The 25,473-nt window shown below is 40.6% G+C and overlaps 1 protein-coding gene across 5 annotated transcripts in view; it reads left to right on the top strand.

The window, feature by feature from the left end:
• The window catches only part of USP34 (ubiquitin specific peptidase 34), a 247,534-nt gene that overhangs the window by 39,481 nt on the left and 182,580 nt on the right, over window positions 1-25,473 (top strand). For all 5 annotated transcript variants that reach the window (XR_012903003.2, XM_075925544.2, XM_075925543.2 and 2 more), the window contains exons 6-8: window positions 3,659-3,726; window positions 9,607-9,799; window positions 23,929-23,990. Coding sequence is in view for 4 of the 5 variants with exons in the window: in XM_075925544.2 (XP_075781659.2) it covers window positions 3,659-3,726; window positions 9,607-9,799; window positions 23,929-23,990 (323 nt within the window). In the remaining variant the exon portion in view is untranslated. The remainder of the gene's footprint in view (window positions 1-3,658; window positions 3,727-9,606; window positions 9,800-23,928; window positions 23,991-25,473) is intronic.

The raw sequence follows: 25,473 nt of genomic DNA, 5'->3' as shown, positions 1-25,473 counted from the left end.
GAGGCCAGTGAGTTGAAATACATTTCATGTTACTGTGTTGCAGTACCTCAGGGAGAAATGCTGTAAAGCTAGACGACCCGTTTACCTCATTTTTTTTCTTACTGAAAAATGCACTGGAATTGCAAGGGTTTCCAGGAATTGATCTTGTGGGAAAGAGAGCACAGATGTGTAGATCAGTTTGGTGTGCCTGGAGTTGTGCCAGTACCGGAAATGATATGGCTTTGCCTATCTCTACCAATACAGACCTGTACACATTCATGGATGTGGCTAAGATGTTGGGGGTAGAGGAGTTGAGGATCATGAGCAGGGTTGTGTCCTTCTAACTTCACCTGAACAGCCTCTCAAAGGGTGGACTAATGACTCGGTATAGTTTGATAGTATGAATGTAATTCCTTTGCTGTGGGGCATCTTAGTACGTTTCTCACACATTTTGTGTGTGTCTCCTGGGCATCCCAGTCGTTGGCAGAAATAGTTGCCTTGGTTTTTCCCAGAATGCACTGTTAACAAACAAGGTTAGCAGGATAGTAAATATGGATGTGCAAACATGATAGCAGAAAAGCAGCTCTGAATCATGTTACATTTAACTGGTTAAGATGGTCATATATTTTAACTGATTACAAAATCACAGTTGTAGTTGTAATATGGATTAGCTCAAAGTATCAAATCTTCCACCAAAATCAAATAAATGAGTATAATCAACAGTGGCATAAGGGGTGGAATTTTCATATAGCTCCCTTGGAAGAGAAAAATACATTACAAATGGAGGTCAGAATAAGAGCTGAAGAATGCATTAGGTTGAAGAAACAGGAGGGAATAGAAAGTTCACAAATGAAGGGCATTAAGGCAGAGCAGCATAATGTTTTATATGGATTTTTAGCTTATTTTTCTTATTAGCAGAAAAAAATATGACTCCAGATCTGGGTTAATTTATTAGCTGTGGTAACTTGTTCCAGAATACAATTTTGAAGACTGGAAAAAATCTCATTGGAACCTATAAAAGTTTACAAAAAGCCAACATTTTTCTTTGAGTGCTTGTTCATGTGAGTTCCAACTATGGGAACACCTGTGTGCATGGAAGCTGGAAGTTTTTTTTTCATTTAGCAGCATCTGTCATGTTGGCCTGGATGCCCCCTAGTGCTGTTATGGTGTCTAATATATAACCTTGCTGACCCACCCTCTACCCAGTTCCTTCTTACCACTTGGTGATGGCAGCTGGGACCTCTTGCTCTTACTTGGCAAGTGTCCTGTTTGTTTGTTAGTTAAGTTCACTAGTTTGTCATATTACATAGTGTTGGGGGGTACCCCCTCTTTTTCTTCTTTCCCCCCACTAGCACATACTTTGGTACCCAGGGTTCAAAGCTTGCCAAGCCCGCGGCAAGCTTATGCTGAAGAGTGATTCCCACACGGAGTGCCTAAAGTGTCTCACTGAGGGTAACCAAAAAGAGAAGCACCACATCTGCAAAAGTTTTCATCTGTGGATACTTAAAGATCATGAGCAGAGTTTCAGGATCTTACTCATGGAGGCAGCTCTCTGCCCCCAATCCACTCTAGGGTCAGAAGTTTCAGAGGGGTAGCCATGTTAGTCTATACCTGAAAAACCTTAAAAACAGCAAATAGGCCTAGAGCATCTTGAGACTAACAACAAATGTAAATGGTATAATGAGATTTCGAGGGTTGTGCCCACGAAAGCTCATGATACCATCTACCTTTTTTGTTAGTCTCTAGGGTGCTACAGGACTATTCGCTGTTTGTTTTTTCAACCTAGGGTCAGTTGGTCTTATGCAAAGCACCTGTTCTTCGGCACTTTCTCCAGTTAGGCGTGTTTGTCACATGCCTCAACAGCAAGTATCAGCAGTTCTGTTCCTTGCAAATCCACAGTTAGGGCTCCTGCAACAACATGTTCCTCCTCCTGTGGGGAGGTCATCTCCTTTCTGCCTATTTCTCTTGTTCACAGGATACTTGTCAAAGATGAAAAGGAAGCGAGCTCAGGTTATATTGATAGTGCCAGCCTCGCCCCATTGGCACTGGTGTACATCCTTTCTAGGCATGTTAGTGGAGATCCCAATCACCTTACCACTCTTCCTGGACCTTCTGATGCAAGACCGCAGTCATCACTGACACCTGAACCTCAAGTTGTTGCACCTCATGACATGGAAGCTCCATGACTGTACACTATGGAGTTTTCCTGCTCTGACTAGGTTTGTCAAGTCTTCCTTTGCAGCAGGAAACCTTCTACGATATCCACCTACCTCATCAAGTGGAAGAGATTTTCAGTCTGGTCAGTTCAGTACTATTCATCCCGATGCTAGCCTTAGTACTGCTTATTCTGAACCACCTTGTCCACCTGAAGCACCAAGGGCTTTCAGTTTTGTCAGTAAGAGTTCATGTAGCTGCCATATCAGCCTTTTATCTGAGTGGCTTGGGGACAAGTGGTGTGTGCTAACTCCATGGTCATTTGGTTCTTGAAAGGACTAGAGAGACTATATCTGCATGTCTGAAAGCCTGTCTTGGCATGGGAGCTCAAATTAGAACTTTCTGGATTGATGGGACCACCATTTGAACCTTTACCAACAAATCATGATTTACCTCTATATGTGGCTTTCATAGTGGTCATAACCTCGGCTAGGAGGGTTTTGGAGGTCAGGGCCTGACATTAGAGTCCCTCCCCCATGTCATGTTGTAGAAGGACAAGTTGCAGATAAGACCTCATCCCATTTTCTTCCCCAAAATGGTGTCAGTTCCACATCAATCAGGACAGCTTCCTCCTGGCATTCTGCCATAAGCCAAATTGGAACAAAGACTCCACTCTCTGGATGTACACAGCATTAAGAGAACTAGACTGTTCAGGAAGATGGTCTAGTTATGTGTAGCAATTGCAAATAGAATGAAGGTCAGCCTGTATCCACTCAACATATATTCGCTTGGATTGTCTTTTGCATTTGCGAGTGCTACAGCCTCACAGGTGTTCCCACGCCTGCATTTGTCATTCCCCCAGGGCACAGGCTTCATCGACAGCATTCCTGGCATAGGAAATCTTCAGAGTGGTGACATGGTCATTTACCCACGTGTTAGCTGCGCACTCTGCAATTACCCAGCAGGCTAGAGACACTGTGGCCTTCAGCAGAGCAGTGCCCCAGGCAGCGCAAGACTCCAACCCTAGCTTGTGGAATTTAAGCTTGTGAATCACCTGATTGGGATGCACATGAACAAGCACTCAAAGAAGAAATCATGGTTACTTGTGTTCTCATAACTGTTTTTCTTGAGATGATGTGGTGTTCATGTCCATTCCAATACCCATGCTTGTACTCTTCTGTTGGAGCTGCTGGCAAAAAGAAACTGGGGAGTGGGTGGGTTGGCAGGGCTATATATTGGGCGCCATAACGGTACAACCCTAGGGGGTGCTCAGGCCAATCCAACAGATGCTGCTAGGAGAGAAATTTTCTGGCTTCTATGCTTGCATGCGCGTGCACACCCATCTGATTGAAACAGACATGAATGCTACATCTCAAAGAACAATAGTTGTGAGAAGGTGAGTAACTATTTTATTCCAATGCCTTATTTTTTGACACAATTTTTCATTTCTAATCTTTTATAGTGGTCTTTGCATTTCATTGTTCTCCAGAAATGTAAGTTTCTCTATTTTTGTTTTTGCTTATAGATCAGGATATGGCTACACATCCCTGCTGTCATGCAGCACATTATACCTTTTAGGACCTATGTTATCAGGTAAGCTTTAAAGATAACAAAAAGTTTCATTGTTTGATAAAACATTAGAACTTCAAATTGTACCAGAACTCAAAAGCTTTTCAAAGTTCAAGCCATTTCTTTGTCTTGTCCATATGGTCTGGGTCTGTCTGATAGCCATATTTGGCTTTGGGAAATAATTCCTCCCTCCCCCCTATGGCTTGTTTGCTGGTAGACTGTCACTGAAAATAGGCAAAGATCTTTTTTTTTTTTTATTGTCTGGGCATGGTAGTGGATAAACTTTTAGTTTGGTTTATTTACTCTTGCCTTATTTCCAGTGAAGATATGTGAAGATCTGCTCTGAGTTGTTTTGGATTGAGGGAATTATTCCATACCTGGCCCTTCTTGTTCTCTTCCTTGGCTTATCTGTTAGCAAGGAAAGAACTCTATGGTCCAGATTATCATTCACACAAATGTGTCTTTATGTTAATTTGGCAATGTTAAGGAGACTTAAAGTGTATTGACTTTAAGGCCTCTTTACATTGCCAGAACACTGTAAAAGGGCCTTAACATAAATGAAAATGAAGCCCAATAATTTTACATTTCTTCTCCAACTGGTTAATGTTTAGACCCATGAAACAAGGCAAAAGAATGGAGTATAAATGTGGTTAGATCAGTTTAACCTCACTTGTGCCCATACTAGCTTTTAGCACAGGTGTGTCCAGTTTGCATGAATAGATACAAATTTAGAATATTGGCAAATGTATGAACTATTAATACTTTCTCTGAGGCTGATGAAACTGGGTAGAATTTAGTTCAGCCATGGTGAAATTTGAACCCTGCTGAAAGACGATAGTTAAATGCTGTTTTTTATCAATACCGTAGTTAATAAAAACAACAAGGAGTCCTATGGCACCTTAAAGACTAACGAATTTATTTGGACATAAGCTTTTGTGGGGTGGAATATGCAGCAGTGCCCTTCTACCTCCTCCATTATCTACGATGTAGTCAGAAGTATACAGTACAAGTCATAAGAAGGTCATGGACTGTGAATTTTTGTTTATTGCCCATGTCTGGTCCACAACTTTTACTAAAAAATACCCATGACTAAATTGTAACTGTAAACATGGTTAGTTGTCCTAAACATGCCAGTGAACTATGTCTGAACCTTACTGGTGGTAGAAGTTATAGCAAGGGTAGGCAATAATTTTTGATGGGGGAGCCACTCCAAGATTTTGATAAGAGGGTATACTTTTCTGTGGAAGGGGAGTGGGGTCTGAGATGAAGGTTGGGTGTAGAAGGGAGCTCAGGGTAGGCAACTGGAGTGCAGGAGAAAGTGAGGGATCTGAAAGGGAGTTTGGGTGAAGGAGGGGATGAGATGCAGGATCTGGAAGAGGATATGGGTGTAATAGAGGATTCTGGCTTGCAGAGTTGGGTGAAGGAGGGGATGCAGGGTTTAGGAGGGAGTTGTTATCTGGGGGAGGAGGAATGCAGAGTGTTTGGGTGATAACCTGTGGCAGGGAGTTGGGATGGAGGGAGGCAGGCGCTGGCTGGGAGGTGCTTACCTACGTGGCTCACAGCCAGCAGCCCTGCAGAGCCCCAAGGCAGGCTCCCTGCCTGTCAGTAGCCTCAGACTGCTTAAGATGGCTGGCTGCTCCCTGTGGTGCTCTGCTCCAGGTACTGGAGGCGGGGTGGAGGTGGGGGTGGAGAAGGGTTTGCAGATTTCCCCCTGCCCCTAGCACAATTTCTTAGCTCTTTTTGGTTGGAACAGATAGCAACAGGGAGCATCTAGCCACTTAAAGCAGTGTGGGGGCTGCTTTGTGCCTGAGGATCCCTGTGTGGCGGCCCATGATCCAGATTTGATGGCTTGGCGGCTGGATTTGGCCTACAGACTGCATCTTGTCAATTCCTGGGTTACAGCATGATTATCTTGGTGTAGCCGGTCTAGCAGTTGTTTAGTGTGTAGACAGAACCATCAAACTGTGTTGCTGTAACCACTGCTGCCTTGTATGTGGCTGATTGCTGCTTGTGACTCCAAGGTCACTATGAAGGCAAGGATATTCACAGCTGCATAGGTTACTCTGTATGCGTGTTCACTTTTACACCAGCTATCCTTAGGGGCTTTGCTTCCTACATTATCAGGAAATGGTGGACTAGTTTAAATTGTCCAGCTATTCTGTTTTTTGTGTAAAATATTCCAGTATCTTTGGCAGCAGTGATTTGTTTTGAAACGTAGTGATTGGTCAATCTTCTTCAGCTTCTTCACACTACAGGGTGCATTCTGTGCCAAAAAATTATATTCTTCAAAACTCTGCATATTTTATTTATCAAAATAATGCCGTGTAATCCTGTGCAAATTATTTTGGTAATTTATATAAATTACAGTATAGAAAAAAAGCACAATAACAATTCAGCATTTCCTAAACACAATGAAAGTTTGTTACAGTAGAGTAACCAGTACCCTGTATTCCAGTTACTTTGGGACATGTTTGGTTCTGATTATCATGACATTTTATTTACTGCTTTATAAATCTTTTATTTGTCCTCAGAGTCTTTTTTTTTTTTTAAATAAGTAAAGTAAAGTTGATCCTGAATTGTAATCTAACCCATTTGTGTCATTCTGGCACAGGAAAAAAATTGAGAAAGTACATAGATCTTCCTAGCTGAGGATTCGCTTACTGTCATTTACAGTAAGCTTCCTTTTCACCACTTTGTCAGTCTAAAGGAGCCTTAAAACCACAGCAAGAATGGGAATAGTTAACTAACAATAGGAACATTAACAACTGCCCAGGCAGGCTGCTATATTTCTGCCCAGTCTCAAGGAACAGAGTTTGCCTCAAGCCTATCTCCAAACAACCTAAAGTTTCATGCCTGGCACTCTGAAAGAGCAAGCCAGAGAGATGGAATCCCTCCTGCTCATTTTCATGCTATCCTAGTCCACCCTTACCACTGCTGTGATTTATGTCTCTGACAGTTGATCCAAGCACTCAAATAGTTTGGATCCACCCAGACTGAAAGGGCAGGGATGTGTGTGCTCTGCAGATTTCTTTGTTTTTCTGTTTGAAAGCAAAGAAATTTGCAGATGATATGAATTCTGTGCCCGCAGAGTGGTGCAGAATTTCCCCACAAGTAAATTCCTAGATTTTACGGACACAAAAATAGTTCTGAAGCATGGAAGGTTTCATACAAACACAGTTGACAAGGTTTTGCTGGGAGAAATTATATATATATATCATTCTCTAAATATGTCAGAACCTGATTATATAACAAAGGTTCTATCAGCCCTGTAGGCGAGGACACAAACAAGAATATGGGATATGTCTATACTGGAGCTGGGGGCAAGTATCCCAGTCTGGGTAGACAGACTCACATTGGTGAGGCTCAAGCTGGTACTCTGAAAGTAGCAGCGTGGATTAGGGATACAAGCAACTAATCAACTAGTAAACTATTCAATAAGCAAAACCTTATCAGATAGTTGACGCATTAGGCGACTAGTCGCTTCCCCCCCCTTGCTGCCTCTATCACAAAGAGGCAGCAAAGAGGGGAAGAGGAGGTGGTGCTGGGGGGAGCCAGCTTAAGTTGGGTCCCCCCAGCTGCATCTCTGTGGGACAGGGCAGAGGCGCAGCAGTGGCGCTTTCTCTTTGAAATGTACAAGAGCCCCAGCAGAAGCGCTCGCATGGAGCCTGGGGTCAGCAGGGCACTTCTGCTTTGAATGTACAAGAGTCCCAGCGGGAATTCTTGTATACAGGCATTCCCCGGGTTACATCAATCCAACTTACGTCGGATCCCTAGTTACAAACAGTGGGGGGGAGGTGCAGCTAGTGCGGGGTGCCTCCCCCACTGTTGCCGCCTCCGGCGGCGCGGGAGGCGCTTCCCCCCAGCAGACCAAGGAGACACGGAGCTAGCGCCCTTCCCCCCCCAGCAGACCAGGGAGACGCGGAGCGGCTTTTCTCGCTGCGGAGGACGCGGGTCTGCTGGGGGGGGAACAAGACACCAACCAAAAGGGGGCACCCCAGAACGGAAAAATTAATTTCCTAGGGAACAGCAGGAGCAGCAGGCAGAGAGACTCATTGTGTTACAGTCCCCACCTTGGGAGCAACAGCTCTTTCCCTCTTCAGCACTAGAGCTGCAAGTATCTTGTTAGCGTCACGTGAAATTAACAAGTCCCTTCCAGCCTGGCAGAGGTGAAGCTGAAAAATTACCCAGTGGTGTGGGTGGGCAAGAATTGGGTGGAGCACGGAACAGGGGATAAGCACCAACCTCACACCCTGGCTGGAGTGGAGCAGGGTAAGCCCCGAGGGGATGTGTCTGGTTGCAGAGTGGGTGAGTGGACAATGAGGACCCACCTGTGGCTACACTCCTGTTCCCAACACAGAATTTTTCTTTAAAATTAATCCTGTGGATAAATTCACACACACACTTCACAGGAAGGGATTTCCATTTTCTGCTCAGCAGAATACAACAGCTTTGATTGTATCAGTATTTCACTGTGCTCTCCAATGACTATTGCTTACACTTAATACCCATTTCACTGAACCATCTGTAGCAAATTCTATTTGGAACAGTAATATGCATTGAATAAACTTTTTTTAGTTATAAAAAACACAGATCCTGACTATTAAATGAATAACTGGGATCTTTCAGGTACCCCAAAAGGAAGATTTGGATATAGCATGAAACACTGAAACTTATGATCAATTTTTAATTAAAATATCAACCAAAAAAACCTTCATATCAAAACAGTATGTGTTTTTCTTAGAATAAGGAAGTTGTATGAGAATCAGGGTCTTTTCCACCTAACTCCAGCTCCCCGACTCCCCCCCCCCAATATGTACCAGTTCCGACTTACCTACAAATTCAACTTAAGAACAAACCTACAGTCCCTATCTTGTACGTAACCCAGGGACTGCCTGTATTTCAAAGTTGGATGCTGTGTGGAGTCCTGGGCCAGCGGGAAGTCCCCTGCTGACCCCAGGCTCCATGCGGGTGCTTCTGCTTTGAAATGTATAAGAGCCCCAGCAGGACTCTTAGCAGAAGCACTGCATGGAGCCTGGGGGCAGCAGGGGACTCCCTGATGGCCCCGAGCTCCATGCAGCATTCCAACTTTGAAATGTGCAAGAACCCCCACTGGGGCTCTTGTACATTTCAAAGGTGGAACGTGTGCTAGTCCTTATTGACTAATTAAATAGTCAATGGAAATCCCATCGACTATTCAATTAGTTAATCGATGTTTAACATCCCTAGTGTGGAAGTTGCAACTTAGGCTTCATGTCAGGCTCTAAAGCCTATGGGGTTGTGAAATCAGAATCATGTTTACTAATGGAACTTAAATCATTGGTTCTCAAACTGTGGGTCTGGATCTCAAAATGGGTCACAGTCCTGTTTTAATGGGTCTGCCTGGTCTGGTGTTAGATTTGCTGTGTCCCAGGCTTCATCTTCATCTCTGGCAATGGGGCTGGAGTTACAGGCCCCCTGCCTGGGGTTGAAACCTTTGGGCTTCGGCTTTTTCCCCTCTTGGCTCCCTACAAGGGGTGATAGAGGTCAAGTTTCATCTTTGTGGGATGGCAGGGTTCTGGCAGGCTGAGGCTTTCATTTCCTCTTTCTGGGGTTGCAAAGTAATTTTTGTTGTCAGAAGGGGGTTGCAGTGCAATGAAGTTTGAGTACCCCTGACCCAAATCATTCTATACAACTCTATTTCTTCCTTCTCACTTACCTATTTGATCTACTATGCTATAGATGGCCCATTACATTATTATTAATATACTATAGTTGCAAGTTATGTGTGTTTAGGATTAATATTTTTATCCTAAAGATTGCTAGAAATATATATATTTGAAATGCTCATGCAGGATTGTTTCGCATATGTTTTATGTGGAATCATGTCATATTTCTTCTTTCTCCTTTTTGCATGATGTATTTTAGGTATTTATGTAAACTGTCAGACCAAGAATTGCGACAGAGTGCAGCCCGGAACATGGCAGATTTAATGTGGAGTACAGTCAAAGAGCCATTGGATACAGCCTTGTGTTTTGATAAAGAAAGTCTTGATCTTGCGTTTAAGTACTTTATGTCTCCAACTTTAACAATGAGATTGGCTGGCCTGAGTCAAATAACAGTAAGATTTTTTTTAATCTAAAATTACATTTAAGAAAAAATATCCAAATTGTACTTTTTCCCATTAAACAGTGATAAAGGGCAGCAGAATCATTTTATGAACAATCACAGAAAATCATAGAGAGTCATTAAAATGGGGATTGTGATTTGTCCTTTGTCATACTCATCAGATTTTGTATGTACTAATATAAATTGTGTTCAGAGAGATGGTTAAGGCATGGTTCCATATTTTTACAATATATTGGACTATAACCCCCTCTCCAAGCCATTTAGTGTATAAAATGGAACTGTTTTAACCATGTTGTGGGACTACCATGATGTAGTTGTGTCCTTGTATTTGCTTGGCTTGTAGTTTAATAAAGGACTTAAATCTTTTTTTAAAAACTTTTCCTGTATCAGAGTATACTATAAGTCAGAGTGAGCAGCAATTTTTGATTGGGGGGGAGGGGCACTTTAAGAATTTGGTAGGTGGTCAAGGACTGTACTCTTCCATGATATTAGTAGAGGAAGTGCGGGGTCTGGGATGGAGGTTGGATACAGGATGGAGCTTGGGTGAAGGATTGGGATGCAGGAGGCGGTTTGGGGTCTGGGAGGGAATTTGGATGAAGGAGGGGGTTGTGATCTGGGGCAGAAGACAGGGGTGCAGGAGGGGTTGCTAGTGTCTGGGACAGGGTATGGATGCGGAAGAGGATTCTGACCTGGAGGAGTGTTATAGTATGGGGAGCAGGACTTGGGAGGGGGTTGTGACCTGGAGAAGCAGCATAGGATGGTGTGCAAGGATTTGGGTTGTGACCGGGGGTAGAGGATTACCTGCAAGACTGGGAGGGAATATGGGTGCAGGAGCAGGGGTGCAGAGGATTTGGGTTACATGGTGTAGGGAGGCAGAGGGGTGGGGGGTGGAGGGAACGAATGGGATGCCAGAGGCAGGCTCTGTCTGGGAGAAGTTTACATGGGTGGCTCCCTGCTAGCAACCCAGCAGGTTCCTTAGCCAGGGTCCCTGCCTTCCATGCTCCTGCACCATCTGTAGGGGCCATGTGCATCTGTGGACACCACAAGCCCTGGGGAAACTGGCCAATGGGAGAAGCAAGATTTTGCTGGGGATGGGGGCAGCCCTTGAAGCCTCTCTCCCCATTCTCACTCCTCTGAGCAGTATATGGGGGCTGGGAAGACAGGGAGCCTGGCGAAAGCTCCTGCGAGCCAGATCTAGCGGCTTGGCAGGCTGGATGTGGCTAGCAGGCTGTATTTTGCCCAGTGCAGCTATAAGTAGATTCCTCTTGTTCATAATAATGTGAGAACATTGATGCATCGTTAAGAATCATTTAGAATTTTACTGAGACAGGTTAAATATATTTAGCAAGAGAAAATATTTAAAAACCAACAGACGAAGAGGTTAAGAAAGAAGCTTCGAATTCTGAAGTACAAACAAAATAATAACTTGTAGTTTTGATGGTTCTATCTTTGAATAAGCATTTTTAATATTTTATAAAATTTCAGATACAATAAGAAAGTGGTAACTTTGACATAATTGCTAAGTTGATCTCAGTTTGGATAAACTGCTTTGAAACTTTTGAGACCTTTGATTGCAACATTTAAAGCATGTGATACCAATAACCCATATGCCTTCTCAGTTATAAAAGTAGCACATTTTGTTAAAACTGATTTAGAGCACATTGTATTTTTTTGTAAAATATTTGTGTATAGTTCTGGGTGGTTTTGATGTATCTCCTATTTGCAGTATATTTTTTAGTAGGAGAAAATAAAACTCCTGGCAAGAAAAGATTACTAAGACTTGCATTCATGTCTTTGGAGCTCAGTTTGTTGTTATACTGTTCTCTTTATTCTTTATCAATTCTGTTCCCTAGCTCAGTATCATGTTCTGTTCAGTTTTGTTAATTTTGTAATTCCTGCTGCAATAAAAGATTTCATTACAAAGTAATGATGGGTGAGGAGGAGAAGGTTCCCTGACAACAGATGCATCTGATCTTGTAGTATAAAATTTATATATTATGGATAGGTTTGGTAGAATTACATTTTTATTTATTATTTCAGTGAATAATATCAGTGTTTCTTTTTAAGTATTTTTCTATTTTAATCTATTTAAATTTTCATGGTCCTGCAAAATTATGGGTTAGCATTTTTTTTCAATTATTATGCGTTTCAGTTTTAGGAAACTATGGTGGTCAGACAGTTGGGGAAATCACACAATTTTTATTTAAAGACTGTAGACGTTGAGATTTTGTTTGTAAGGTTTAAAACAATTGTTAACATGACATATCAAAATATCCTTTTGATTCTAAAGTTGTCAAGCAACATTTTTTTTCTTAGGCTATCTGTAAATTTTGGCTATCATTGGTGGAAATATGTTTTTGTTTGAGTGAACAGTAAAATTGACATTTACTAACATTTTACTGGTACTCTTCAAAGCCTAATTATGGGAGATGAATCATAAATATCTTAAATGTCATGAAACTTGTTTATAAGCCCAGAAATCATTAATCAATAAGCAAAACTAGTTTCTAAATGTAGAATTAACTGAAGAAATTGATGTTCAGAAATATATGCACGTGCATATAGGTCTAATTAGTTTCAGCAATTTGTGTCCTGTACCCCAAAGTATTCAAAACAAAAGATTCCCCACCTATTTTCCAATAAAAATATTAATTAATTAATTAATTAGTAGCAATTCCACATACTATTAGACAATTTTATAATATTATCGGCTTTGCCTTTTGAATCATCTTGAAAACTATGAAACTTGCTGATGCCTCTTTCTATCTTTACTTAGTCTGGCACTTGTGGTTAAACTTGGGCTGCTGTCTTCAGTCTTGCAACCCCATTTCACCTCATGCTTAACTATGCATAGTTTGGCGAGATGATGTAGGCAGCTCCAAACCAAGCTAAAATCATGTCAAATAAATGTGTTCTTTGCATAATGATCCCTGTTGTATTTCACTGTAGGTTTTGCATACACAATATGAACTGAAGCTGGAGAAATTGAATGTAGTGTCTACTGGTCAGTACATGCAGCCTTGTTCACCTCATGTCTCCATCCAAGGGGATAAAGGGCAAGGTGGACAGACTTTCATTTATTCTTACCACCACATGGTCTGACTTAATAGCTTCAGTGTCCAAAGCTTTGGCTTTGTCCTACAAAACAAGAATTTGATCTAGTTTTGAAAATGGTTTAACAGTTTTCATAGTCTACAGCTAGGCTACAGCTACATTGGCCAGTCTTGCACAAGAACATATGCAAATGAGACACGGTGATTAATATTGCCGCACCTCATTTGCATACTTAATGAGCCATCATTTTTGCGCAAGGAGCCAGTCTACAATGCTCCTTTTTGCGTAAAAAAACCCCTCTTGCGCAAGAGCCATTCTGCCTAAAAATAAGCCTCATTTGCATATGTTCTTGTGCAAGACTGGCTAGTGTAGACATAGCCCTAGTGTTTTGTAGCTCTGTTAGGGTACATCTCAAAGAAGGGCTAAAGTTGGATTAAGCTATGCAACTTCAGTTAAGTCAGTTGCGTAGCTTAAATTGAAATGACTTAACTCGGTTTTTGGTTCTGTGTACACAGCAGAAAGTTGAAGGAAGAACACTCTTTCTTTGACTTCCCTCATTCCTCATGAAATGAGGGTTACCATGAGTATGGGTTAAGGGTTACCATGAGTATGGGTTAAGAAGTCCTCCAGTTCGATATTATTTCGAATAAAGGCTTGTAGTGTAGACATACACGATGTTATTTCAGAATAACATCAGTTATTCTGAAATAACACTGCTGTGTGGATGTACCCTTAGGCTATGTCTACACTGGCAGCTTCTTGCGCAAGAACAGTTATTCTTGTGCAAAAACTTGCCTGCTGTCTACACTGCATGAGCGTTCTTGCGCAAGTAAATTTACAGTACAGTGTTGTAAAACAGGGCTTCTTCCGGAAGAGTTATTCCGCTCCCCACGAGGAATAAGCCCTCTTCCGCAAGAGCTCTTCCACAAGAGGACAGTGTAGACAGGCAACATTAATTTCTTGCACAAAAAGCCCCTTTGGTTAAAATGGCCATCAGAGCTTTCTTGCACAAGACAGCGTCTACACTGCCATGGATGCTCTTGCGCAAAAGTACATCTCTTGCGCAAAAGCACGTGACAGTGTGGATGTGCTCTTGTGGAAGATTTTTTGCACAAGAACTCTTTCACAAAAGAGTTCTTGCGCAAGAAGCCGCCAGCGTAGATGTAGCCTTAGTGTTCACTTTAGTTTCCCAATGGCCAGGTGTACTGCCAGGTGTACTCAAAAAGGGAAGGAATCTCCTCTCCGCAAGCATCTCTTGGAGAAGGCCATGAGACCCCAATAGAACCCAGGCCAGGGAACCCCCCTGTACTTTGGCCTGTTTCAGCAATCAGAGCACCTCCTGCTGCGAAGTCTAACTATGGTGCCGGAGAATCTTCCTGTATAAACTCCCCAGTGGGATCTTAATGGGAACCCAGGAAACATATTATTAAGCATGATGCTAAGCCTGCCTCTAAAATTCTAAATCCACTTCAGAGAAGTTGGATTTGGCATGTCTTCACTACCTGCTGGATCTACAAGCTGCAGTCAATCCAGCAGGGATTGCATTATCATGTTTAGTATTTATCATCCTGCCCTTTATTCCCTTGGATGGAGGCATGTGGTGAACCAGCGTGGACATGCAGATCAATAGACACCACTTTTAAATTCTCTGGCTCTAAGCATGTTTGGACCTGTCCGCACTTTTATTGATTAAATCACATTAGAACTCTGTTCACAACTGAGCTTAAAGCTAGTATTAGACAAGTGAATTTAAATCTAATCCTAGGTCTAATTTAATAATATAAGCACATTTTTGTGTAATATAATTTATATGAAAATAACAATAAAAATAGTCAATTTGAGCTAACGAATTAATATTTTACATACAATTATTCGGTTTCCTTATGCAAGGAAGGTGGTTAATTTACAATAGCGGAGATGCGCTAATTGTATCAAAGGCAAGTCTGATTGCTTATAAATTGAATTGATTCAGTATTACCCAAATCTTCTTTAAGTGGTAATGGAATCTACAGGACTTTGGACATGTTATCAGTTCAGTTTTTCATTTAAGTGAATGTGTGATTTATTGTAATATAATTTTATTCATGCAATTAGAGCTTGAACAAGCTATCCAGAAAAATAACTTGTGGGTGAAACATGAAAAGGACAGCATTTTAATATATTCAGTGTCTGATTTTATATTTCTGGATGTTTAGTTAGCATGGAGTGAATTTTCAGGGTGTTTCTTTTCAATGAAAAAATTTCAGAATTAATTTAGAGCGGTCAAATTATTAAAATTAATTGCACTGTTAAACTGTAATAGAATACTGTTTAATTATTTTTGATGTTTTCTATTTTTTCAGCTATTGACTTCAATTACAATACAGGATACAAAATGTCCAGTGCTCACTTTATATTTTATTTTTGATAAATATTTGCACTGTAAAAAAAAGTGTTTTAATTCACCTAATATCAGTACTGTAGTGCAATCTGTTCATCATGAAAGATGAATGTACAAATGTAGAATTGCGTATCAAAAATAACTACATTGAAATATAAAATAAGACTTTCGAGACTAGAAAGTCCCTTTTGTCCTACTACTTGTATAGCCAGTTATTCATGCAAACAAATTTGTTTACATTTGCAGGAAATAATGCTGCCTGCTTCTTGTTTGCAGTGTCATCTGAAAGTGAGAATAGGCCTTTCCATGGCACTGTTGTAGGCCACGTCACAAAATAATTATATGCCTTCCTGCTTCAATCACCATTCCAGAGGATATGCGGCTAGGCTGGTGATTGGTTCTGCTCAGTAATGAAGCAGACGGACACGTGTTCATTTTTATCATGTGAGTTAGATGCCACCAGCAGAAGGTTGATTTTTCTTATTTGGTTGTTCGGGTTCTGTAGTTTCTACATCAGATTGTTGCTCTTGTAAGACATCATGAAACATGGTCCACACTAGGGATGTAATAGTGTAGTTGATTAACTGATAAGAAAAAGCTTATCGCCTAAAGCTATAGACTACATGCATTTCCCACCGCCCCTGCCAGTAAATTTTTTAGCAGGCTGGCCAGCATCCCAGCTCAGTTCTGACTCGCGCTAGGTCCGGGACCTAGCCTTGTTGTGGGTCTGCATTTAAAGTTTATTAGGAGCCAGGTGGGCAGGCACCTGGCTCATTTCCGGTTCACGTTGGGTCTGGGAGCTCAGCTTCCTTCTCTCCCCAGGACAAGGGCTGCTGCCACCCTGCGCCATTGCCTCTGTATCTGAGGCAGCAGCGCGGGGGGGACAGGCAGCCGGTCCGTGAGGCAGAGGCAGCAGTGTGGAGTGGCAGGAGGCTCCTCGGGAGTGGGGTCAGAGCATGCTGACTGCTGGCTCCACTGCTGGGGTCTATATAATAGTTGAGTAACCAATAAGAGTTCATGAAGTTAATCGAATGTTCAGTTAACCGATATTTAACATCCCTAGTCCACACTTTGTTCCTCTCAGGTTATGGAAGGCACTTCAGATTCTTAAACCTTGGGTCAAGCACTATAACTATCTTTAGAAATGTCACATTGGTACCTTCCTTGTGTTTTGTCAAATCTGCTGTGAAAGTACTCTTAAAATGAGTAAAACGTGCTGGGGCATCATCTGACACTGCTGTAGTATGAAATTATGACAGAATGCTGTTAGAGCAGGAAACAAACAATTCTCCCACAAGGAGTTCTGCCAGACATTTAATTAACACATTTTATTAATGAGCATCATCAGCATGGAAGCATGTCATCTGGCCTTGTGGCCAAAGCATGAAGGGACATAGGAATGTTTAGTATATCTGGCATGTAAATTGCTTTCCAGTGCTGCCTACAAAAGTGCCATTTGAATGCCTGATCTCACTTTCAAGTGACATTATAAATAAGAAGCAGGCAGCATTATCTTGTGCAAATGTAAACAAACTTAAACAAACTTGAACAAGAAGTAGGACTGAGTGGATTTGTAGGATCTAAGTTTTACATTGCTTGGTTTTAGAAAAAAATCTACACTTGTCAATTGCACTTTCACAATAGAGATTACATTACGATACCTGTATGAATGTATGATTAAAAATACTGCTTTATTATTTTTACAGTGCAAATATTTGAAATCAAAATATAAAGTGAGCACTGTACACTTTATATTTGTTGTAATTGAAATCAATGTATTTGAAAATGTAGAAAAACATCGACAAATATTTAATGAATTTAATTAGAATTCTGTTTGACTATAATTAAAATGGCGATTAATCATGATTATTTTTGAAATCATGAATAATTTTTTAACTAATCATGTTAACTGTGATTAATCAATAATATTTAATTCATCTTCTATAATAGAATGACTCAGGCTTTTGTATTAATCTTATAATCTTATATACAGTAGACTTCTGATAATTCGGAACCTATGGGACCTAGGTGGTGCCGGATTATCAGATATGCCGGACTATCAGGAGATACTATAAGCTGGTTTATATATATAGTATACATTATATACTGTATATAAAGTGTTCTTAACCCTTTTTATTGTACATACTGTATACAGTATACTGTAATGTTTTAGCTTTTTAAAGCCTTTTTTACCCTTTTTGCTCAGTTCAGCTGCTGCTGCTGTTACCTCATGACTCATTTTTTACCGAAGCTCACTCATTAGGCTCTTGCCATTTTGATGCTGGACTATCAGGAGTGCCGGACTATTGGATGCCGGACTATTGGAGTTTTAGTGTACTGCATACTGTCATAACTGTATACTTTGTTAACATCCGGCAGGAGATATTTTAACATTAGGGATGTAAAATCACATTTAAATGTTAACCAGTTAAACCATCTGGTTAACTGAGCACCATGATGCAGTTTGGGGGCTGCTCTGGCTGGGTGGGTCCTTGGTTAACTGTTTACCCCAGTAAGCATGTCAGTAAAGCAGTGTTTCTTAGAGTGGTCTGCAAAACCCCTTTGAGAAACCTGTTAACTGGCCGCTCTGGTGTGTTTACTTACTGGTGCTGCAGCCACGGAGTCTCGTGGTTCCTATTGGTTCTGTTTTGCTGTTTGCAGCCAAAGGGAGCCGTGGGAAGGAGTGGCCCAGCCCACGCCACTTCCTGCGGTTCCCATGGCTGCAAACAGCGAAATGGAACCAGTACGAACTATGAGACTCGGTGGCCACAGCACTGGTAAGTAAACAAATCGGCATGGCCAGTTAACTGGTTTCTCAAAGTGGTTTGTGGACCACTTGGAGAAACACTGCAGTAAAGCAATGCTTACCCATTAACTGGTTTCCCTTTATATCCCTAATTAAGGTATTACCATTAGTTTGAGAATATAGTTGATTTCATACAGAAATGATAAATTTCAGTTGGATGGAAGAATAAAAGTATTATTTAAACTTAAAACAGTGCAATCAGGTTTTCTTAACCAGTAACACAACCCCACTCATCCTCCATAGGTCATGAGCTACAGTAAGAAAAGTCTCCGTAGCTGCTTGAGGTTATGTCTACACTGCGTTTGTTTTCCGGAAAAAGATACGCAAATTGTGAACTGCAACTTGCGCACCTTTTTCTGCTTGTTTTTTCAGAAGGGGCTTTTCTGACATTTGGCCTGTCTACACGGGGCCAAAAGTGGGGAAAACCTCCTCTTTCGGAAGATCCCTTATTCCTCTTAAAATGAGGAATACGGAATGCCGAAAGAACGCACCCGCTTTTTTGGAAACTGTTCCGAAAAAGCGGACGCATTCCCTGGACACAGCAGATTTTTTCCGGGATACCTCAGGTATCCCGGAAAAACTCTGCAGTCTAGCTATACCCTGAGATGTGGTGTGTAAGCTGTTTTCTTACATCTTTGTATGCCATTATTCTCTTTCTTTGCTTTTGATTATGCACGTGTCTTTTTGTGTCCTTATGAAAAATTGATTTTAAAATAAGAATGCCTGAGCTATATATATTTTGTGCGTGTGTGTAATGAGTGTTAATATTGTATGAAGTTTCAAGGATTTATAACTGGGAATTGCAAGAGATATCGTTACTGAAAAATGCAATATATAGATGCGCTCCCTGTTTTTACAAAAGCAAAATTACACAGTAATTTAGTGTAAGGCAAATGTTTGGACCTTCATTTTTTTAAAATGATTTTTTTTATATTTTATGTTTTATATTTTGATAACGTATTAAACCTCTTGAAACCTGGTGGATAAATAATTTCACCTACTCCAAAACTGCATTTGTTAGTTGTTTATTCCAGTCAGTTCAGACATTGGCACTCACTTGGTAGAAAATCGCCTGTCTCCTGTTTTTTAAAGTTCAATTATTTTCATCTTGTCAGGATCATTCTAAAACACAACTCTGCTTTTTGCCATTATAATAACTCTAGGTTCTTTATTTTGAAAAATTTGTCTGGAATAGTTTTTATGAATTGTCTGGTTCAAAGAGAAATTACTGTGATCCTCTGCATCTGTCCTGGAATCAAGATCTAAACTGCAAAGTTACAGAAGTTTTGACTGTCCTCTTTGCAAACAAAGGACTCTAAAGATTGAGGGGAAATGAATGTAAACATGTCAGTTCTTCTTTGTTTACATAACCATCTAATTTGCAAAGGAACCTTGGTTACTAGTCTCTAGCTTTGCATCGTCTGAGTTCTGTCAATGTATCTAGTTCAGTGGTCTCCAACCTTTTTACACCCAAGATCACTTTTTAAATGTCAGAACAAGCCAAGATCTACCATCCCATCCTTCCCCCAAAACCCCACCCCCTCCTTGAAGCCCTGCCCTTTGTTCTCCTCTCCATCACTTGCTATCCCCAGCCCTTATATGCTCTGAGGGTTCAGCTACACTGCCACTTTTTTTATTATTCTGTCTAGACTGGGCCAAATGTCAGAAAAACCCCTTCTTTCGGAAGCCCCCTTATTCTTCACGGAACGAGGAATACAGGAGTTACCGAAAGAGCATGTTTGCTTTTCTGCTAAAAAAACAAAACAAACAAACAAAAAAATGGAGGAACAAACGCATCCCTTGGCACAGAAGAGTTTTTCCGGGATACCTCTGGAATCCTGGAATAACTCCTGCAGTCTAGCCATACCCTCACTGGGTTGAGACAGGATGTGTGGGCTCTGAGGTGGGAATGAGAGATTTGGGTGTGGGAAAGGGTGGAGAGGTGCAAGGTCTGGGAGGGAATTTGGATGCAGGAGGAGGTGGAGAAGGGGATGCTGGCTCAGGGAGAGGGCTCCAGGATGGGAAGTGTTAGGGTTGGGGTGCTGAGCAAGCCACATGCTTGTGTATGTGAGGGTGCAGGAGTTTGGGTTGGAGTATGTGAGGGGCTCAGGATAAGGAGGTTGGGAGTAAGATGGGCAGATTGTGGATGGTGCAGGAGTGTTGTGGCAGAAGACTGAGGATGCAGGAGTTTGGGGATCTGAGAGGCTCAGGACAGGGGGTTTCAGTGAATGATAGGCTCAGATCTACGGTCCGGAGTGGAAAGGGGGAGAGATACAGGAGTGTTATAATGCTGAGGGCAGATGGGGGCTTGGCCCCAATTAGGAGTTCGTTGGCCAGGCTTCATTTTTAAATAAAATATTTTGTCAAACACAAAAAGTTTCAGCATTGTCTTTATTTACGAGAAGGGCAGGGAACTTGTTTTGAGTCAGGGCTCACTGACCCACAGAAAAGTCAGTTGGGACTACACAAGTGAGATGCAAAAAAAATAACTCCTTCAATCCCCCATCTCACTAATGTGGCCCCAACTGTGGTGGTGGGAGCAGAGGACATGGTACTGGGGAAGGGTTCTAGTGGGTTCTGGGGCAGGGGACAGGGTGCCGGTGGGTTCTGCTGAAGGGGACAGGGAGTCCCCAGCACGCGCCTCCTCCGGGAAACCCCTCCCCTTCCCCACTCCAGAGGAAGGAAGTGCGATTGCGCGCCTTTTCTCAGGACTTCAAAGCCCCTGCCCACGCGGAGGAGGGAAGCCCCAGCGTGCGCCTCCTCTGGGGATTCCTCCTCCTCCCCTTGCCCCCATAAAGGAGGGAAGCCCGGGCACGTGCCACTTCACGGCACTTCTAACCCCCCCTTTCCACTTCCCCCCGGCGCGGAGAAGGGAAGCCCTGGCATGCCTCTTCTGGGGACTCCTACCTCCCCTCCTGCGCAGAGAGTCCCCAGCGCACCACAGACCTGTTTTGTGGTATGGCGCTGGCTATTCGGGGGAGGAGGAGGAACAGCCTGCACACTTCCTCAAACACCCGGAAATGGCGCGCAGCTGGAGGTAGGTAGTGGGCTTCTTCAGAGTGGTGGGAAAGGAGGGAGGGGTCCCGAATGCTTCGCGATCGACTGGTCGGGGCTTCCCAATCGACCAGTCGATCGCGATTGATGGGTTGGTGACCACGGATCTAGTTCAACACTGTTTGTTAGATCATAAAATGTGTTTCCTTGGAGTTCCCAACTTCTCATACTCTCCATTTTCACCTAGTCATTTGAGAAGATATATAACTGAGAAGATGGTTTCTCCTCAGTTTTTTCATTTTGCAGAGAGAATTTAGCGAAGAGCCCATTTACTTTCTACTCTTTCAGAATCCAGTTTTAGTGAAGTTCAAGACAACTAGTGAAGAAAACTTGATGAGGTTTCAGAAACTCATTTTCTGTCAAAGATTATTATCCAAAGATAGTATGGAAGTTTAGTCTTTGAGCGTATATACACAGCAGTTAACACCCATGGCTAGTCTGTCTCAGCTGGCACATTCTGTATCTCTGTAAAATTGTAGTTTGGGTCTTGGACCTTCCTTCCCACTTACTGAGTGCCAGAGCTAGCTCAGGATTTAGCCTGAATGTCTACACATCTTTTTTCATAGCCCTGCAACCCGAGCCCCATGAGTCCTGGTTACAAGGATGTGTAATTGTTGTCTATATAGAGATATACACTAAAATTCCAAAATTCAATTCCGTATTATAAGATCTTCAAGATTAAACAACATTATGTCAAATGTAGCTAGTTTCATGACATACCTAGCTGCTTCCTGCAGTACTCCTCTAGGAAGATAGACATGTATATCTTTCTTGTCTGGGAGGTAGAAATCCTTGACCATGGACACATAGTTAAGAGAGTTAAGCAGTGAAGTCTTCTCCATTTTCTGGTTTACTTGAAAGAAGCTTAATCTCTCCTCAACATGTTTTGGCCAGGAAGAAGCCTATTGGTCAGTAACTCCAAATTTCTGTTTGAGCCATTGTTAATAATTATCACATTTTATTTAAAAATGTTATTACAAGTTTAATTGCTAATTGACTTATAAATTGCTGAGTTGAGAGCTGAATATATGTTAACAGGTCTGGAAAGCTGGTGATGGACATATCTGCATATGCATCATTGTGTGCTATATGGAATTATTATCTGTAGAGCTTGGTAACTAGAAGACTAAAAAGAGTTTTGCAGATAGATTGCACTCTCCACAGTATATTACTTTACTATGTCAAATTAGATGCTGGAGAAACATAGTAATTTCCTCTTTTCTGAGATCATACTTCCAGTGAAAAGGCCTATATGAATTAGAGATGTAAAATTGCATTTAATTGGCTATAAATATATTGTTTAACCAGTTGTTAACTGATGAAAGGGGGATGAGACCACCACTGGGCTAGAAACACTCCCCTTCCTCCGCAGGCAGGAGCTGCTCCAGCCCAGCCAGAGCAACCCCTGCCTGCGGTGGGTTAGGGCACCCTGCAGGCAGGGGTTGTGGGGGAGCAGCCTCTCTCTGGAGCAGCCCCCCGCCTGTGGCAGGACCTTAACACATAAGCCTCACCTGTTAAGGGTGAGGTTTACTGGTTAAACTTCATATCCCTAATATGAATGAATTATTTGTAAACACTATGGAAATTCACACATTCATAATATTTAATATACAGTTAGGATAGTAACTTCATTTAGCCTATCAAAAACCTGTAATAAGTAGATAGCTAGGATTTAGAATTTTGATAATGTTGTGAAATTTTGAGCTAAAGTTTAAATACCAACCTTAACTCTGCCCTGTCTCTCTCTCCTCCCTTACTCTGTGTCAACTTCCTGAAATGCTCTTACTCTTCCCATACCATCATGAACTGTTTTTTGATAAATCACATAACCTCATCAGCCATTCACATCTGTCTCAACTGAATTCATTTTAACTAACAATATCGAGGGGATCCAGTAGTGGACAGAGATATGAGGGGTAACATTTTGGAGGGTGATTGGATCTTTGAGTATAAGGATTCAAGCTCATGTAGTAAATAGGCAAGATCTCTGCTTAATTGTCACTGTTATAACTTAATTTAAAAAAATAATCCATTTACATTTTTAACTGTAATGGTCTATTTACAAAGTCTTAGGTAATGTGAATAAAATTTCACCTCTGATTGTACAAAGTTTTCTTGTTGAAAATGTTGCTTATGTAAAATTGAAGTGGTGGACATAAGATATATTTCTTATCTAAAGTTAGCTTTTCTTTCCCCCTTGTGATGCCATGGATCCATAAATTCAAAGTCCCCTCAAGCTTTCATTACATTTTTTCAGTTTCATTTCCCTCGCTCAGTTCGTTCTTGACTACTGAATAAATCACCTCTGAGAAGCTATAGTAGGCAGGGTATGATAACCTGGTAATTTCCACTAAAATGTCCCATCAGTGTAATTTTAATTTCATTTTCAATAAAAACTGATCTGTGAAATTTACTGGTAGAAGCCTGGCTTTGAGTTCTGGAATGGGTGAAGTTTACATATATCAAAAGATCTGTTCAGTGAAAATAAGTCTTCAAAAAGCCATTTTTTTAAGTTAAATAAATAAATTTACCCTATCCTTGTTAATTACTGAGAATAGTGATTATTATTTTATTCTGTAGATTTAATCAGAAACATTCCTAATTCTAGAATAGCAAGTTATGAAAAAGAACATTTAGTATTAGAATATTTTATGAAAATTATGATGAGGAAACACACCTGTGTTTACTATATTTTGTGATTAAATAATTATCCAAAACATTAGCTTCTTTATTTCCTGTCACTAACATTTTTATACATAAGAAAAGTTACCACACAAGATACTGTTAAAACTAAATTTTTATTTCTTCTTCCTTTTTCTAACTGTAGAATCAACTTCACACTTTCAATGACGTGTGTAATAATGAATCGTTAGTTTCAGACACAGAAACGTAAGTAGGACCATTATTTTGAATACTTATGTTGAAGCACGCAAGACATCTGTAAGGCTTCTGTAAAATTGTTTTAGGTTTTAGAGTATGGGCAGTAAGACAATTCTGAGATACTTATTAGAAATAGCCTCATTAGAGGCTTCATTCAAACCACCTTTTAGATAGAAATCTTCAAAATATTTTTGTATTATTTCGTGTGTTTTCTCCTGGCTGTTTTAAAAGACAAATTTCAAGGTAACATGCGCGAGGCTGTATAGAAAAAGAAAAATATTAAAACAATAATATTATTAACACTGTAGAGCATTCCAGACATTTATGTTTTCAAAATGCTGTACAAAGATGAACTAATTAATCATCATAGCATTCCTAGAAGATTAGGGGTAAGTATTATCTACATTTTACAGATCTGATTATTGAGATACAGAAATAATGACTTGCCCAATAACCAGGATTATAATTCCAGAGTTTCTGGTAACTACTCCTACACTTAGTCTACTATTATACAATGCTGCCACAGCTGTTTGTTTTCTTGGAAGTTCTTTGAATATTTCAAGTACATTAAAACACAACATTGTTTGAAATTAGTTTTTATTTTCAACTAACACCTGAGAAAAGCAAAATTCATGCTTGGAATTACTTTTTATTGGTTAAATATATATTCTTTCTAGACAAATATAATGTGATCATTGTATCATTTTGAAATGTTACTGATTTGTATTTGGGCACAATCGCATCTTTGGACACATGGAGTTAAAATTAAAAATTGGATTCTTCTAAAAATATTTTGCATATTTAAAATCAGTAGATTACCATTAAATGTTACTAAGAGATATTGATGCTTTAAATGTTACTTTATAGGTATATGGATTGTGTGAATAAACCCACATCTAATAGTGAATTTTACAATTAAAATTTAAATATTTTATGGAATTTACCTAAGCCACACTAGTTTAAAATATATATACTGTCTTCCTTTTTTTTTGATGTTTGTGTATTTTAAGAGTGAAGTAAGTTCAGGATCTTTTCCTAACAGTAAAATCCATTGTTATAGTAACCTTAACTTATACAGATATATTGTTAATTGATATTTTGTGTTGTTGTTTCTGTTCCAAGTGATACATGATTGGTGTTGCTAAGGCTGAACATATTATATTGTAGGTTCCACATATAAATAGCAGCTTTAATGCTTGAAAATCTTTCCTACCAATAGATTGGTAACTATTCACCCTGCAACCTTCCAAATCAAGCATTTTCCCTACAACATTATAATCATGTTAAATTTTGGATTTTAATCTATTTTACTCTGTTCCTGATTGAAATGTGGTATAAACCACTGTAGTCAATTAAAAAAAGAAAAGAAAAAAGAAAAACAATAAAAAATAGTTGTCTTGCTCTGTGTTCTTCATCTGAAGAAACTTTGTTGTTCTAGTTCTGGGCCTTTGTTCAGCAGATGACTGCCAACCTTATATTAAAATGTGTTAAT

Source organism: Pelodiscus sinensis, chromosome 3, assembly GCF_052426305.1.
Source record: "Pelodiscus sinensis isolate ZL-2025 chromosome 3, ASM5242630v1, whole genome shotgun sequence".
In the NCBI taxonomy this organism is placed as follows: Eukaryota; Metazoa; Chordata; order Testudines; family Trionychidae; genus Pelodiscus; species Pelodiscus sinensis.
This window is presented reverse-complemented; position numbering and strand designations above follow the sequence as displayed.